At 40.4% G+C, this 19,015-nt stretch overlaps 1 protein-coding gene across 1 annotated transcript in view; it reads left to right on the plus strand.

Moving 5' to 3' along the window:
* LOC139743839 (proprotein convertase subtilisin/kexin type 7-like) overlaps window positions 1–10,598 on the plus strand; it is a 50,713-nt gene extending 40,115 nt beyond the window's left edge. The window contains exons 10-15 of the mRNA XM_071654331.1: window positions 127–343; window positions 5,672–5,828; window positions 7,080–7,174; window positions 7,760–7,847; window positions 8,522–8,639; window positions 9,444–10,598. Of these exons, the coding sequence (XP_071510432.1) occupies window positions 127–343; window positions 5,672–5,828; window positions 7,080–7,174; window positions 7,760–7,847; window positions 8,522–8,639; window positions 9,444–10,598 (1,830 nt within the window). The remainder of the gene's footprint in view (window positions 1–126; window positions 344–5,671; window positions 5,829–7,079; window positions 7,175–7,759; window positions 7,848–8,521; window positions 8,640–9,443) is intronic.
* The last annotated feature ends 8,417 nt before the right edge of the window (window positions 10,599–19,015 follow it).

Here is a 19,015-nt window from a genome sequence, read left to right on the forward strand (position 1 = left end):
TCTGGCACTTTTCAGATTTTCAGTTGAGATCTTGGAAGATTGTGTAAGTGGTAGTTGCTATTGCAGATACAGACTGACAGATTTTATTATTTTTTTAATGTTGTGACACGTGGTCTCCTCTCACAGATTGATGAAAAGAAAGGGGAGTGGACGATGAATGCAGCAGGGTTCCATCACAGTCACAAGCACGGCTTTGGGGTGCTAAAGGCCTGGCGGCTGGTCAATGCAGCCAAAGTCTGGCCGTCCGTCCCCTGGCTGACCTCATTCATCACACCCACCCTCAAGGTCCAGCAGAGGATCCCCCCCTCCAGGGACTCTGGCCTCCTCACTGTGGAGTACGAAGGTAAGAGGAGACCTGGAATCAACAGAAGCAGTGTTCGAGCGCTCAAAAGCAAACTAAAGGAAACTAAACGATGCCATACCATACCACACTATGCCAGATTTCGTGCGTTCGAGTGCTCGGTTGAGAAAGCGAACCTCAGGAGTTATTTTTGGACAAGATTCAGAGGGGTCACACGTTTTGTAGCAAAAGAGTCACGCACTTGACGCACTCACACTATATACATGTGTCCCTAACAAAGAATGGGCTCTTGTATTATGACGTAGTGCATTTTACATGCACTCTTTTCACGCCAACTTCTAGGAAGGTAGTGGTGCACTTTTGGAGCACACAGCAAAGTGGTCCACATTTTGGCATGGTATGGTACACTTTGGGAGTGTTCGAGCCCTCCTCTAGTGCGAGTATAGTATGGTATGGTACCCTTTAGGAGAGCACTCTAACGCACACAGAGAGTGTGCCCTGTAACTGCTATTCACAGCATTTTAGGTAGCTTTACAGACAGATGCATGTCCATTTCCACATAATGTGCATTGTTTGGATGCATGTCCAGCCTATCACTGCTCATTACTGAAGAATTGTAAGGCAAGACAGATGGTGGATAGAAGTCATGTCCAGGGGCCTGTTTCATAAAGATGGAACGTAAGTTGCTATCAATTACAAATTGCATTTTCATGAACAACTGTGCACTTGATTGCAAGTAACGCTCAATCTACTGACAGTTATGCTTGATTTTTCTTGAAATTGAGCTTGTCTTTATAAAACAGGATTTGGGCTCAAAATTAGACTTACGCTCGATTCACCAAGTTACACTTAAGAAATCGAGCGTAAGATCAATCACAAGCGACAGTGATGTGATACACACTGAGCAGCAGTAGGCAGAGGCAGTGGGCAAGAGGGGGGCATCTACCATGGTTTGGGGTCTCAAGAATTGCACAGGAGGCAAACGATGAGTTAGGGTCAGAAACTGTTGAGGTCAATCTAATGAGAACAGAACTATATAGTACAGATAATAACAAAACAGAGCAAAGGATATGAAAATGAAACATAATCCAGAGACTCGGTTATGTTGAGAGTACAAATGCATATTTTTGCTCCATCTGCACTCTCATGGTGTGATCTGTTAGTGTTGTCTTGCTTGCTTATTAACGCAGTGATCATTTGTAATTATAAAATGGGTTCAAGAATGTAGCCAATTGGAAGCGCTGAAATGAGTCACATGTGCGTGCATGATTTCTTACGATTGCACGGCCTTGCAAAAAAGCGTAAAGTCACTGACGTCACAATGTTTACACTAGCAGTGCACACTCAATCACTTGTTACAAGTGCGTCGCGCGCTACTATACGCGCTGTCAATCCTGTAAACAACTTCTAGTTCGGGCTGCCAGCCGGCCTTTCTTGTGTGCATAACATGTGGTGTACGTATACTTTTATACGTACAGTACTTATATGTGCGGGATTTCCGTGTGCGACATGCGTAAATGTTTGGGACGAACATCTTCGGACATCTTGACTTTTGAGCATGTAGCTGACCGGTATTGACCCTCAAAGGTACATGAAAAATGCTGTTAGTTTTCGACCCATGTTATAAATCAAATAATACACAGGTTTGAGTTCGTGACGTTAGTGGAGATGCAGCTCACTCTCGGTTATTTACAATGTAGTGCAACATGCACTCGGCTTCGCCTCGTGCATGTTTCACAATTGTAGATACCCTCGAGTGTGCTACATCTCCACCAACGCACTCTCACATGTGTATTATTTGTATAATAGTGCACATGTGACAGTGAGCCAGGAAAGATTGTACTCATCATGAGCAAGCATGAAGAGAAACACTTTTTAAGCACAAATGAGAGCTGTTCTGGAATTTTACTTGCACTTTGTTAGAAAATTGAATGCTGAATACCTCCCAGTTTATCTTGGCCTGTGTGATCCCTATTGAACGTCTTGTGTTTCTTTAAGGCCGAGCAATTAAATCCAATTAGGCAGCTCTCGGATCTGAGGAAAGTGCGCTAATTGAAGACGGCACGATTGTACATGTATTTCTTCAGCTTTCAGTTTCTTGCCAATTTTTTTTTGCGCATTCACTCAGAGGCGGGGGCAATTTGGCAAGTAACCAATTTCGTGTCCATCTAAATTGGCTGTACTCATTTTCCAGATTATTGTGCATTGTTCATGACCCCCAAGCCACGAATTAGAAAAAGAGTACATTAAAAAAGATGGCTTAAATTAGCCAGCTGTGTGAGGTAAATCCCTGGTCAAGGAATGCTCAGCGTGTGAGGTCTGCCAAGATCAATTAGTTTGAAGCTCGGCAGGCCTTGGGTAGCGTGAATGTGACAATGAATGAGACTATCAGTACTAGATACTGAGCCAACTTGGTTGGATCACTATATTAAATATTTATATAGCTCTGTCCCCAGGGGTATCTTTTCAGACAATGATTGTTTTTTTCCTCAGGCACTGTGGAAAGAAAAACTGCAGAATTGTTGTCTTTTGGCTTATCCACAGCCTCATTCATGTAGTCAGAAAAGCTGTAACCAATTGAATGTTGGATGGTCATGTGACATGGTATCCCACTGTCACCTGATACTAGCTTCTCTGGTCATGTGGCCAGGACTCCTTCCTTTGTACTGTTCATCCCTCGTAAGCTGCTCTGTGTGTGAATGTTCGTGTTTGTTGTTAATGTTGTAGGAACTTAAATGAGGGAATATATCGTCTAACCCTTGCCTTTGAGTATGTCTGAGAATGCACAGTTTCTGATGTGGGTTTAGTGAAGTTTTGAAAAAAAATTATATTCTAAATTTACAGACAATGTGGAATTATTGTTTAATACACAAACAAGACAAACTGTACTTAAGCAGCAATGCAAATTATGTGAGCAGGACAGCTATTTGAAGATGCCATTGTGTCCTAGTTGTATTTGTTTTACTGGAGTCCCATAGCCGTATTATATTATATCAAATGTATATTTGTAGGTGCAGTGAATAAACCTTTTCTTTTAAGCATATACGTGGAGCATTCTCTTTATGCATTTTTTTTCTCTCAAAATTAACAAATATCTTGTCCAAATAGGACACCAGAATTTAGGATGTGCTTCTGCACTAATTGCATAAAATCTAAAGGTTGCCTTATCATTTCAATTAGCTTTAGTAGCAGCGCCCTATTTGTGTAAGCAAATTTTCAGCCACTTCTGATTTTCTTTCAAAAGACAAACTTGGGGCATTTTACCTCTCTGGGACACAGAACTCTGACTAGTTTGTGAACATTATGGCAAATAGGATTAAATATATTCTATCACTTGGGGTCTTCATATGCAAAATATAATGTATGGATATGAAATTTATCATTCGTAGAAACTTCTGTCTCATTGAAACAAGATTTAAGAGTTTTAATGTTGTTTTTTTGTGACTAAACAAATAAGCAAGAGCATCTGTGATCAAGTTGTTTTCATTTGTCAGTTTGGGTCAGCAAAATTTTCATTCGTGTGTATCACAACTGTTCGGGTCCCATGTCCTCCAAAATGAGAAATACAGTATGAAGAGAGTCCTACATGATAAAAATTGAAATTCAGTTGGCAGTGCTGGACCAAGATAGAATTTTTGCAGCGTAAGCGAATCATTTTGGCAGTGCACCACGTCATTCATCACTCGTAATCGATTCCCACTCTGAAAGAAGAGTGGCCTCACTGTTGGCATATTTGAAGGCGTGCCAGGATTTGAACTGCATAGTGTAATTTCTCTCCACATTCAAGTTGGCTTCAATGCAACAACATCAACAACAACAACAAAAAAGGGGTGGTAAATTTTCATCAAAATGCCAGATTGTTAGAAGTTTTGTTCAAATCACACATGACATACAGAAGTTAAGGGATTGTGAAGTTCCACACGTTTCAGTGACATTGGTCCCATATATGCAAATTGATGAAAGTGATGATATTTATCTGTGCACAAGCATCCCATTGTACAATACACAAATCTCCAACAGATTTCCTCTTTTCACCTCCATCGAGGAGGTTATGTGTTTGTCAGTGTTAGTTTGTTTGTCTGTCTGTCTGATCCCTCTCCTTTGTAGTTGCATTCATGATTGTACTACATGTAAGTAATTTTGTAATTCTGTCATGGACGACTGATATTCCATAACATTTGCCTATCATACTGTATACACCCAAATTCTACGAACCATTATCCAACTCTTTTGCTTGCTTTGACTCTCTTCCTTTAAAGGCATGGTATAGTATTGGGTCAGATGAAGATTAGGCTTTCAACTTTTTGTGAGATACTATAAAGAAAGCCACCTATGAAATAGTACAGAGCATATCATTCTATTTCTAAGAGGAATTCAAAATTTGTTTGATGAAAATTGGTTTTGAAATGGCTGAGACATCCAAAAGCAAAGTAAGACAGAGTGATCCTAATAAAAGATGGGTCCCACCTTTTATTAGGATCACTCTGTTTTGGATATCTTAGTCATTTTTAAGCAAATTTCCATCAATTAAACATTGAATTTGTCTTGGAATTACATGCTCTTTCATATTTCATACAAGGTTTGTCATTATCTCACACACACCAAAAAACCAAAAACAGTGTAAGAAACCTGAAGTTAGGTCTCAACCAAAACTATACGATTCCTCTAAAGTCAGCTTAAACATGTGATGTTCTATTCCTTTAAAGTCAACTTGGACAATTGACGACATTTTGCACTCCAAAAAGGACGTAAGAATGAGCTTTAATGTCAGACAGGAAATGGGGCGTTATGCTGCTGTGATTTTCTGCTAAAGATGATTAAGACGCTTTGTGCAGTCACTATGTTGTTGTTGTGCTGTTGTTGTTTTGTTCACAGGGGTGTATTTGCCATTTAGTTCTTTATGTGTCCAGCCACTGTCAATTCAAATTTAAATTCAAATGATTTTATTTCCATATTATTGAAGAAGACCATAGATTCTATATCATGAGGTCTGTGGTTTATGTTCATTGACAGCAGCGGTTACTGTAAATCAAGATACTGTATTTTTGCGGCATGAAATATTCGCAAGTTGCCTCTAACATTCAATGCATGTAGTATAGACAAGAACTTTGGCATGCATTTTAATTTGGCGAATCTTGGCTCTCTCGAAATTTGTGAAATTAAAATGATGCAAACATTCCTTGTTTTACAGTATGCCCTTAGGCAAGGTTTTTATTACTTACTGCCTAGTCCTTCAGAGGTGCATTAATATGCATGCAAATTTTCTGTCTCATATTATCTGTTCTAAGCTGAAATGAGTGCTTTAGATTTATGCTTTGTCACAAAGAGTTGCCTATAAGAATCCATATTCTCTGTTGTCTTTCACTCCAGTGACGAACTCCACAGCCAGGGCCCACGAACTCGCCACCCTGGAACACGTCCTAGTCACTGTCTCCCTGGCCCACGCCATGCGCGGCAAGCTGCGCATCGAACTCGAGTGTCCCAGCGGCACGCGCTCGGTCATCGGTGCCCGGCGGAAAAAGGACAAGTGAGTTTTTCATCAGTTTTACTTCATATTCATCGATCTTGTAGAAAGTAGAATCCTGGTCTAAAGAAAGAGGAGATGCTACTCTTGGTGTTTCTAGTGGCAAGAGGGTACGAGGGCTTTCATTTATCGAAAAGAAATTAGATGACCTTCATCCATTTGTTTTCTACATTTGTGTGGTGTATCGATGTACATTTTGATTCATCCAGGTGGTATGATAAAATTGCGTACATTAAATCTGTTTGACTGGACTTCCTTGTGAAAATCACGGAGAGAACGTTTCGTGACTCGCCCGAGTCACTTCTTCAGCTCTGTCTGGCTGGCGAGCATTCACCCGTGATGGGTGAATGGGCGATATTACTGTCTTAATTGTCTGTACATCAAGGAATTCTCCGGATAACTGTCTTGTATGTTTCTGAATGCTCACCAGCCAGACATAGGTTCTAAAAAAGTGACTTGGATGAGTCGTGAAACTCTTTTTTCCATGATTTTCACAAGTAAGTCCAGTCGATCATATTTAATGTACACAATTTGTGTTATGTGTTTGTCATTTACACGAGGTGCTATACTCTTTAAGAGGTATTTCTAATCACTTTATTTCATGGATGACCTAGATTTGTACATGTGCAAATGAGGAAAGAAGGAGAGAGAGAAATGGAGAGATTTATCTAATATCCTATTAAAGTGTGAGATAAGTGTTCTTGAATTAACCCTTCCTGTACCAAGGACTTTGGACAGCATGTACACGCTGTGAGGTTCTCTGTACCAACTAGTACTCAGAGCACGCAAAATGTTAAAGGCATTTTTTACCATTTGCAGATAAAACAAAACCCAGGTTAAGTGCTTCAACATGGTTCTAAAATGTGAGATAGTGACAGAAACAACCAACGTTTAAATGTTAATCAGTATAATCAATGTTAAGCACTGCTAAATATACAGAATTTGAATGATAGTTAATAAAGTTGTTTCTAGAATACAATGTAGACCATCCACAGTTATGGTTTATTGAGAAAAATATCAATATCTCCCTATGTTTCAGGCTTTATTGCAAAATTTTTATGATGGTAGGATGTTTGTGATACAACTGGCCTACACATATGCATCAAATGTGAGAACTCAAACGTTTTTTGATATCACTGCTTCCAATGGTAAACAATACCTTTAAAGATGTTGATTTTGTGGAAACGGTGCACTCTTGAACCCCTCTGTCAAGTGTGACAAGTGGCTCCTTTGATTCATTCCTCCCGTCTGCAGCTCCCGAGACGGGCTGCGCAACTGGACGTTCTCCACGGTGAGATGCTGGGGTGAGGAGGCCGTGGGAATCTGGCGGCTCAGCATCACCGACTTCAGTGAGTACTCAGCAGTTGCTTCCATGGCAACCGCATCATTAGAGGGATTGCCACATCAGGAGTAGTGCATGATCTTGAGATGGGTAGAGTCTCCAAACCAAATGAGTGGTATCACTATCACGTTACTGTAAAAGTGGAAATTTTCACATTTTTTGCGTGACCAGAAACTAGCGCGAAAATAAAAGCATGCGAATATGTATGCTTGCTATATTTACCACTGTGTAATGTTGTGATTCCACGGAATTACAAACACGCACAATTTATCTTACTCAGTTGAGAGCAAAAACTTCCTGGTGTGAAAATATCCTCTTCTACAGTAATTGCTCGTTGTTGAAGATTCTTACGGGGAATAATTTTTTTTTTTCCGAGTCTGTTATTGCAAAGATCAATCCCCGAGCCACCGGATGTAGATTAGATACAAAAACTAGATATACAAGAGAAACAGAATATATATTACCTCAGTTTCTCTGCTCACAGATTCTGTGATTATACGAAGGAAAACGATGAACACGTGCTGAGGATTGCATCCCAGCATTATGTATTATATCATTAACCAGTTTTCCATGGTCGCTCCCCCCTGCCTAGGCTCTAGTGGAGGCGGAGTGCTGGATGAATGGAGCCTGTCCCTCTACGGGTCCAACATGCAGCCAGAAGATGTGGCAGAGAGGAAAGCGTGAGTAGCCCGGGCAGTGAATAGTCCCATGTATTGGATAATATGATGGCTCGACTACTAAAAGAAGCACACATGCAATTATATTGGGAGTGGTGTATTTTTAGCCTTACCTCAACACACTGTGTTACTGATTATGCTTAATCCATTGTGAAGTCCACAGCCAAAGTCTTGTTATTTCTAGAGTGTTCAATGATTTGTTATTTGAGGTGTCATAGTGTGACAGAGCTTCTAGAAAGGAAGTAGAAAATTTTGTCACTGAATTATCCTACAAGCAAAGACCCCAAATGTACTAAACAGTGCTTGACTACTTTGCACGATTGCTCAGAATGTAGTCCCACCTTTACATATCCATGTAGGCAATCATGTTTTGCTCAAAGAGTTTGTGGAAGCACAGAAGAAGAAATAAAAAATGCCTGAAGATTTCAAAAAATCACAAGCACAAATAAATTTTGAACCTGACACCCCCCCCCCCCCCCCCCCCCCACCAAGTGTTTAATGGTTTGTGTGGTCTTCAATCATTGCGCTTCAGTACTTGCCTTGGCGTAGGTTTTCTGTTAAATTTTGTGATATACAACTCTTTTCGTTTTGGAGGATATGGGAGTCTGGCATATTTTAGAGCAAATGGTGACAGAAGTCTCGATCATGGTGTCTTTTTTTGTTTCTACCCCTTGCAGCATGGTAGCCGAGTCGTACGGTGGAGAATTCCTGGACACCAATCTCACAGAGCCCTGCTCATTCTACTGGGCCACTCCCCTTGAGGAGGAGCCTTACCTCTCCCTGAAAACCATTAAGGTGAGTAGAACATCATGGTATCGCCATGGAGACGGGATTTATAGTGTTCTTTTGTAGAAGATTTTTTTTTTTTTCATTTTGGTTTTGCTCAATCCAAAAGTCCTAAAATTAGTTCTAGCAACTAAACAGATATTTTGTGTTCATTTGTACCCCATTCATAGATTTTGTCTATGGCATTCATATCATCGGCTGAGAATGATAAGGGCGTTAAGTTGTCACTAAACCCATAGTGTTCGAAACAACTTAACGCCCTTCTCATTCTCAACAGACGATATATTCTTGTGTGCTTCACAGTGCTTTGATGCTGGCCTACTATGTCAGCACCATTCATTGTGTCAAAGAGTAGCATCAAGCTCATCATGAAGATGTACAAGTGAATGTTTTGGTATCATTGTCATCAGGAGAGGTTGTAATAAGAGCTAGTAGTAATGATGATAGAAAAAAGATTGGAGTTTTAGCATCATCATCATTTTCACCATATTATCATCATCACTATCATCATCATCATCATCACCACCATCACCACCACCATCATCATCATCACCACTATCATTATCATCATCATCATATCACCATCATCATCATCATCATCATCATCATCATCATTATCATCATCATCATCACTATCATCGCCATTATCACCACCATCATCATCATCATCACCACCACGACCATCACCACCATCATCAGTATGTTTGTCAGGTCACACCCATACATTTGTTTGCTGTGGCTAGAGTATCGTGCCTTTGTATTTGTAATCATTGCTCGCATGTCTCTCTGATTTCTCTCTCTCTCACTCTTCAGTTCCTGCTGATGATCAGTGGCTTCTCCACCATCCTAGCCCTCTACTACTCCCTGGAGCAGGCCTTCTGCACCGACGAAGAAAAGCAGAAGTTTGCCAACAAGCTGAGCGGTGGGGATGACCAGACCACCGGCAGTGGTGGCGGCAGCCAAACGGAGGAGGAGGATCGACTCCTGGGAGACAGCATCTCGCTGGACGACCTGGTGACCGGCGAGCTGCGGGAAGTAACCGCAAGCGGGGACCAAAGTTTGCCGGAGGAGGCCACCTACACGTGCGTGGTGCCGACGGGGTGCATAAGGGTCCAGGAGGGGCGCAATGAGGGAGATGTAGACAGAAAGGGGGGCGGTGGTGGTGGTGGTGATGGTAGTAGTGGTGTGGGTGGGTTGGGGTCTAATGTGCAATCGATTGTGTCTTCCCAAGGCGTGGCTACACCAGCCCAGGAGGGCTTGGTGATGACGCAGCCCTCTGTTGTCTCGGGTCCATCAACAGACAGTTTGGACATCACTGGACCTCCCTTAGTCCCCGCAGTACTTGTTCGGGAGGTCCCACAAACGACGAACAGCTCAAACGAGGGGCCTGTGCTCCGGACAAATGTACACATATGTGATGATAGTATATATCCTTCTCAGCCATTGGTTGATTTGAAAGATGTGCCAATTGAACAGCCACTCAGCGTGTGTGATATGAATTCTTCATCTCTTCAAAACCCAGCATATTCCTACCATGCCGCTGTATTTCCACCCGCTTCTCCGTGGCCACCTTCAGAACAGCTATCCTCATTGGATGGAAACATCGCTACAGAGCCCAGTGAGCCAATGAAATTGCCAGATTCATGTGAACGCGATGACACTGCTGTTGACCTTCTACATCTGTCAGACTCGCATCACATAGCAACAGATAGTAGCCATTTCTCGACAACAGCATTTGACGATTTTACTCTTATTAGCCCATCCGGGGATCCCCCGGAAGAGGTAATAAGGGACAAGCTAAACAGTCTTGGTGCGGTTGGTGCAAACTGCAACACACCAGCCACCAAAGCAGCAGAAAGTGACTCCACTGTGTGTAGCCAAGGGGAGAACATCAGTCATTCAATCCAGGGGGTATCAACCAGTGTCAGTCTTCAGAGAGCCACGCCTCCTTTTCTAGCTCAAGACTGATCCCAGCAGAATACAGGAGTGTGGTCCTGTGTGTCTGTGTGTATGTCATGGACTAAAGTGAGCCCTCTATGCACCCAGAGTGTGTAGGTCAGTGTGGCTGCAAACTAATGTCTTGTCAACTCAGAATGCTTACCCTTGATATGATAACACTCATGTCTCATTTGATCCTTCTCCCTTTCCGTGATGGATCCCTCGTAACCAATAGCAACCCGTCTGTCACAAACTCAGTCCAGTGGGCATGTGTTTGTGCGAGGGTAGTTGGTTTGCTATCCTACAAATGGTGGGCATTGTATGCACTTGATGATAAAATGACCAACTCTGTTAATATATGGGAAGATAATCTGCCAATGCAATGTGTTCAGGCGACATTTATGACGTTATGGTTTTCTTGACAAGTTTTTTTTTTTTTTTGTGATGTGTTGTTTTCATTCAAATTTAGTGGATTGCTCAACAAATGTGACAACGCGCCAAGATGCTGCCATCGACTTACATGCGAGGTGGCGCACAAAGTGTTGCAATGCACACCAGTCCGTACCATGTGCAATCATTTCTGCATTGCGATGTCGTGTCGTGAATCCTATCATGTTTGCTGCGTGGTCACAGCACCGATGCAAAAGTATCGAGCCACGGGAATCTGTATCAGCTGGATGCATATTATGCTTTGTATTTGCGCTGCATAATGTCATCAGCAGTTCCCGCAAAAGTTAGTAGCAGCACATATACTATCCTTTTGATGTCATAAAACATTGCATTTTATATCTGCAGGATCTATGATGTAGAAGGGGACCATGTTGATATATCAGGGATCCTTTCAACTAATTTTAAGCTGATGGAGAGAGCTAAGAAAAAAAAATTGCCATATTTGTATTTTTATTTCTTTTTAAAACAGGCCTAAGGACCAAAATTGGATGGGTAGAAAATAAAAACCAGGAGGGTTTAAAATGACTCGTTCATGTCAAATCACAAAACTAAGAACTTGCGTAGATGTTGTAAAGCGTCGCACTTACAAAAGTTTCTGGTAGTTGAAGTCTTGTTGTCCGCCGAAAATTCTTGGGGGGGGGGGGGGCGGGGGTAAGGCTGCTGCTGTGTGTAGAACTTGATTTAAAGGTCGACACACTTTTATAAGGAGAGATGAAGAAAAAGTGTGCTTTTAGCCCTGTTGTTTTTATTGCATTTTAAAGGTTTCGATCGTGGTTTTACGATCAAAGCTATCTTAACATTAAAGGTGATTGGGGGAGAATGCTTAGTGGGAGAGTGAAAGGGAATTTTATGAGTGTATAAATCGCGAAAGTGCTATCTTACGAGAATTTTGCCTGTGATGCATCAAGCAGTGCTGCTGTGTAGATAGCAATCAGGGATATGGTGTCAGTCACTAACGTGCATGCTTCAATAAATGCTTTTGGTGAAAAGTTGTCTGAATTGAGGTATCTTTTAGGGATATTGTATGAGAGATACACTACCAACAATAATCTAATTGACACCGATATGCATGTAGCTGGTACTTCATGGTAACAGGTATCCAGTAGGTAGCCTTTGTCCCAGTTGCCATGGCAATTAAAGTTCCTGTGTGATGTAATTGTGATTTTAACCCTCTCAGAACTTCCCTCTCAAAATGGCTTTCGCTTTATGTACAAGGAAATTTATTGATGGTAATCAGAGAGGTCAATGCAAGAAGGTCCCAACAGCCTGCTGCATCTGATGTGGTTTACAATCACCCCTATCTTCTTGTTCCCCTCCCCTCCTCTCCCCCCCCCCCCCCTAAAAAAAGGGATGTAGCACTGACTTTTGTCTGCCTAGGCATTGAATCCAGGCAATATTAGTAGGAAACCCTGTGCACAGTTAAAAAGAAAAGTGAGATATTGGATGCAGAATGGCCAGTTTTGGAACTGAGTGATTCTGTGTAGGATGGACAAACTGTTGGAAGCTGGCATCAAAACTGAATGGTGTATGAAGCCAACACACAGGATCATCCCCCCCCCCCCCCCCCCCCCCCAAAAAAAAAAAAAAAGCTTTACTTGTTCCTTCTGACAGGGTTTTAAATCAGAAAGATTCCATGTAAACAAACGCACTGCAATTTGCTATTAACCCCAATTGATTGATATGTAGATGGTGTATGGTTTTGGGAAGCAAATATGAAAAAAAAAAAGACAAACAAATACATATAGGAAAAAAGGATAATAAATGAACCCTTTGTGGTTTTTCTTTATCAATTTGTAATGCTGAGAGTAGGTCGGATATAAAAAAGAATAAAACTGTATCATGAAATTGCCTATTTTACCAAGCCATGATCATCAGTATGTTGCATGATTGCAGTACATGCTGTAACCTGTGTTTGTGCTCAAAGATTTACATGGCATCTCTAGTTTTAGGCACGGCCTTTTGTTGTTAGTTGTTATCTCAGCATTTTACCAGTGTGTAATAGACCATAGCCTATGTTTCAGGCTTACTTTTTTTATCTCACAGACATGGCATCTTTGTGGAAGGGATCATGAATGTGTGTCTCTAGGTAATGGAAGTTTGTAAGATTTTATTCACGCTGAAATATTGCAATTTGACACGATGTTTTGAGTTCATTCCCCTAGTGTTGGTGAAAGCTGTAGAAATTATGTCAAGTGAATTCATGGATGTGTTTCTTGAAAGAAAGAGCAGTGATGCATAAGACATATCTACAGTATTGTCATGAAGTAAGTCTAAGGTAATTTCAGGGTACACATGACATGATTATGGGATTAGTATTGAAAGTCCATTACCTTCCCCTCAGAAACTGAATGTGTTGTTCCAGATTTGGTAGAATATATTTCATGTGCTTACAGGGAAGTGGAGAAAATATGTTGAATAACTTTATTTCCTCTTTATTGTTTGATGGCATGTTCACTACAACCTGGTAAAGCTGTCAACACAGAACAGCAATAAGGTGCGCTGAAAATTATTGAGAGAAAGGGAGAAAGCCTGAAACAAAGACTAACACTGGGAAATGCCATTTTACAAAGATCAAATAATGAAAATTATGAGTTCAAATGCAAACAAGAAAGGGCCAAAATATGGAATGATTATGTGCTTCCTGCAGGTTTTGTGATTCATCAAAGAGCTTTCTTCAAGTCTTGGAATAACAGAAAATCACTGCTTATGCTACAATTTTTTTTTTTTTTTAAACACCTGGCTAATTGATCCTTATGACAGCTAGGGAAGTATATGATTGGTGTATATCAATTTACCCGATCCAGTCCAAGGAAGGTGTGTCTTATTTATCCATTCCCTCATTTTCAGCCCTATTTGGGTCATATGCCAGTTTATATTTCAGTTGCCAGAATTATCAAAAGCCTCTACCCATAAATTGCTAAATTTACAACTGATCCTCAGGTTGGCAACCCATTTTTAGAAGAGTTAGCTTGATAATTGTGTTTCAAATTGGCATTTCTTCTCTTTGTGCTTGTGCAGACTTTGTTAAGTCAGTCAGTTTCACCTAGTGTTTCTCCAGTATAAGATATGCAAGTGCAATGCAGAGTTGCCAATTTAATGCATGCAGAAGGATGATAATGATTTTATTAAAATTTATTATTATTGATTTTAGCAGTATTGATCCAAGACTAGTGGGTTCCTCTTCTGCCAATTGCAGCTCGGATGCACTTACATTTTACCCTTGAAGTTTTATGGATATCATGCTTATGCCTCGCTGATTGATGTGAAATCACTGTGCCTTTTATGTCACTTCATTGTTGTTCTTATGCATGCTAGTATTTGTTTTTTTAATCTCTTCAGCTTATTTATGTTTTTGATCATTGTACCAAACAGGCAGGCAAAGGACATTGGTTTTCCAGAAATGTGTGTTTTATATGAGGCTCTATGGTAATGATGTGTTTTTCTTAATATATTGTGCTTGGTTGCTATATTTCTAATAGTGGATTAATAAAGAAAACCAGTAGTTTCCTTATCTAGGGAGATAGGGAAAAGTAATTGAAAAAGAGAAATGAGAAGAGAAAGAAATCTTGCCTCTGAGACTTTTCTTAAATTTACCATGTGATTTGGAGTATATGTTTTGACACAACCTCTGTGAAGGACCCTGCCTAGTATGACATGAATGTGCACGCAACATTCCAATATGATACATATTTTGTAACTTTTTTTTTCCCCCAGTGACTTTCACATTGCAGTCATTACTCGTACCTACACATATTGTTATATCTGACTCACTTCATACCTTAATTTATAACCTGTTTGAATCTTTTCAGCAAAATGATAGATGTATACCTTCCTCAGACCGGCAACTCAATGTATCATTATTACATGTGTATATGAGCAGTTTGTCAGCGGTGCTAACATTACCATGGCAACAGCTCTGGTCAGCTGAAGAGTTTGATGAACCCTGGTGTTGCAGTGTTTGTTTGTTCGTTTGAGGAAAACACGTTCCTCGTGTCACAAAACTCCAGTGTGGTGTTTGCCGAATTTGAAATTGTGTGTGATGTCGTTTTTAGCATTATGTAACAACATGTGATTCCTCAACTCATTCTGGCGAGCTCATAATTTTGAAGAGTTTTGTGTTCCAGGATTGCTTTACTGTAGCGTGCTCTGCTGCTCCTCGTTTTATAAGTGTGAACTGAGAAAAGAGGCTCTGAAGTACAGTGTCTATTCAAGCGCTTAATCTTTACCAAACCGTGCTGGCTGTGCGATGAATGGGACAAAAAACAGGAAGTAAACCACCAGAGTAATAACAATGAAGGGATTATCAAATTAAACTGAAATTAAGCATGCCTCATTAACACATTCTGTCCATAATCAATGCCAACTTTCAAAGCAGTAGCGCTATCCTTTCAAAAGTTATTAGAGTTGAAAGGAGAGTGTGGAAAACGGTTTTTTCAGAAATGAAAAAGGGATTCTAAAGACACACCTAATCACACTATTCGACCAAAATGTTCGAGATAAACTGCTAAAAAACACACTTTCCTGCCCGTTTTATGATACCAAATTTTAGCACAATGTAAAAGAAAACCCGCTTTTTCAGAAAATATGAAAAACTCAAGTTCGGCTAGGTTGACCCATTTCACTTATTTTCAGTCCTCACACAAAATCAGTGTGTGCGACTTTATGTATATTGCCTAGTGGGTGAACATACACTTCAAATAAAAATGTGCAAATCTCATTCATCTTTGTATCGAGGCTATGATATGGATGTATTTGTTCATCATGTAAATTTCTCTTTACTCGCAACGTCACAGTTGTTTAGGTAAGTTCTTTTCTTTATTCACAATTAGTGAAGACAGATATAATTTTTCACTGCAGTATATATGTTCATCTTGAATATGTATAGGCAAGTATTGAGTTGTCAAAATTAAATGATGCACTGTACATCATTATCATGCCAATGCATTGTAGCAATTTATGGACCTGTGGAGGCTAACCCTGTTCAGGTCCTGCTTAGCACATATGCATAGGACACAGGTGCACAAACAAACAAATTCTGTTCAAGCCAGCAATTGACTAGAGAGGGCATTTTATCGTGATATCCCTTGTTTCAATGAGCACCATGTAGACAAATTGAACACTGTGCAGCGAAATTATGTGTAGAACTTGTCAATTGAAATGATACTCTTGGTAGAGCCGTATCCTTATGAAAGGTAGCTGGGCCTTTGTGTCTTAAAGCTGTTTGTAAAGTTACGCATGACTATAAACGACTGGAATATGAAGTGCCAATATGTGTGCCCATTTTTTTTTCTTACATTTCAACAAAGTACGACTGTATATCAATATTTCCTCTACATTGGGGCAAAAATACACTTTCAACTAAAAACACGTAACATTTAAGAATAATCATTATCATCTGCCAATTTTAACTTTAGCTATTGAAATTAACAATGATTAGGAAACCCATTTGGCTTGCCATATTAAAGTCTTTCGTAAAGTCATGCGTAACTTTACAAACAGCTTTTTGAAACAGGGCCCTGGTGTAACTTTATTTGCAACCTGTCTGAGGGAATTTTGCAAACATTGCTTTTCAAATTTTCTTGCAAGAGGAGCAAATAGTAAACAAATCATGGCAGCAAAAATCTGTTTGTATCACTTAAAAGATGCCTTTGCGCTAGCACATACTGTTCTCGATATGGTTCTAGGTGGTGTTGATTGTTTGTGTTTGTGTGTGTGTGTGTGTGTGTGTGTGTGTGTGTGTTTGTGTTTGTGTAATTCACCGAACCACGGTGCAGCCAGTAAAGTTGATGGTTGATGTTGCTGTGAAAGATGTTTCTTGAACATACTGACAGATGCTCTCTTTCTGCATATAAAGGTCAAATGTGTTTTACATTGAAAAATGTATAAATAAATGCATAAATTATAAAATGACAGACTGTGTGGTGAATTTGTATACTAAATCTCAGTTGAGTGTGACACACAGTACATGTTTGACAGATTTTATACTGCTACAATTTGTTTGTCTTGTTTGTATAAATCTCTATGATTGTGTGTATGTGTGTTTTGTATGAATATAGGTAGGTATCATGTATACATGTGTGTGTGTGTTTGTGCATGTGCAAGTAATTAGTATGTTTACGTATGTGCATGTGTGTAGTTATTCTATTACAGGCCTATGTAGCCAAGTATAGGTATGCACGCCTTTGTTTGTTTACATTGTTGATGAATGATTGTAGCAGTGGAAACAGACCATTTTACATATGATTTATTTTAGTGTACCTGAGCGTATTTTATAAAACAATAATCTATCTCTCTTTGTCTATCTTTCAATGTATCAATCCATCCATATTATCTATCTGTCTACTGACCGATGATATATACACAAATCTGTCTCTCTTTATATATATATATATGATATAGGTACACACACACACATATATTTTGTATTAGTGTATAATATAGGTATGTAGCTAGATAGGTAGACACTGAGTAGGTCCCTCAAATGTATTAGATGTAGGCCTATCTATAGATCTACTGACTTTTAGCTGATGTATGTGTGTGTATGCATGTGTGTGTGTGCATACTAGAGTCTTTTCTTTTGACTAACCATTCGTTCAGTCAATGGATTAGCCATCCTATCGGTTGTATTATACTGACATATAGTACCATGGGCGTAAATCCCGGGGGGGGGGGGGGGGATGGGGGGATATATCCCCCCTGAAATGGAGGAGAGGGGGATGGCCTGTACAATCATCCCCCCCCCCCCTGAATTTTGAGGGGGAAAATGGAGGAAGCAGAAATGTGATTGTATCAATTTTGGCATATTGCATGACGTTTGTACGCCGGCCTTCAGACAGGTAACAGAGCTGAACAGTATTCTATCTTGTAGGAAAATGTATACAAATTGTACATAATTTTCTCAAGCGCTCGCTCGCGAAGAAAGTAACATTGACATACACTGTAAGGTATGGCTCAGACATTGACAACGTCAATATAGGCCTACATGTAGGCCTAAACATGCGCGAGTAACTGGGGACCATCTGCAAAATATGTACGAAAACAAACAAACAAACAATAACAAAAAAACTATATCGCCATAATTCAACCCCCTCCATTTCCTGAATCATTCCTGAGAAACGACAGTGACTAATGACTCAGTCAGGATACATCTATGGGCATACCCAGGGAAGATCAGGGGCGTCGAATCTATTTGGGGGGGGGGGGGGGGGGGGGGGGCAAGGGGCATTTGCCCCGCCAATGCGGAAGTGTTTAGGCAGACAAATAATTTATCCCCCGAGCAATTCCCGAGATGAGGACAAATCTCGAACTTTCTTAATGGAAAATTGTCGAAAAAATCGCCAGAACTCTGCACCAGATCGTTGTATTGCAATCATAAACATGCAAAAGCTCCGCTATACAGGATCCCTTTCGATAAACTTTGTACAATATTTTGACACTGACGTATATTTCCCTAATTTATCAAAGAGTGTGCAGCAGATCTTTCACTTAACAAAATCACCCTCATATGCAGAGGCGTCGATGGGGGGGGGGGGGATGGTTCCCCGATAAAGTGGGACGAACAAAAGCGAAAAATATAGCTACAAACGGCAGTTTTTGGAGTGTAAAATGTCAAAATTTTCAAGCTCGCTCGCTCCGCTCGCTCGCATTTAACCGCTATGCCATTCTCCTGATGTTGCTGATAGTGACTGACAGCAGTTGCGCCCAGTGCGCCCCCCTTAATTTCCAAAGCGACAAATTTATCTACAAACGGCAGTTTGGGGACTGTAAAATGTCAAAATTTTCAAGCTCGCTCGCTTCGCTCGCTCGCATTTAATCATTATTCCATTCTCCTGAGATTGCTGCCAGTAATTGCCAGCAGTTTTCGCCCGGTGCGCCCCCTTAATTTCCAAAGCGAAAAATATAGCTACAAACGGCAGTTTCGGGATTGTAAAATGTCAAAATTTTCAAGCTCGCTCTCCTCGCTCGCTCGCATTTAATCATTATTCCATTCTCCTGAT

This window comes from Diadema antillarum, unplaced genomic scaffold, assembly GCF_040938485.1.
Source record: "Diadema antillarum isolate AM-2024a unplaced genomic scaffold, OU_Dant_1.0 scf00000004, whole genome shotgun sequence".
NCBI classification, from domain to species: domain Eukaryota; kingdom Metazoa; phylum Echinodermata; class Echinoidea; order Diadematoida; family Diadematidae; genus Diadema; species Diadema antillarum.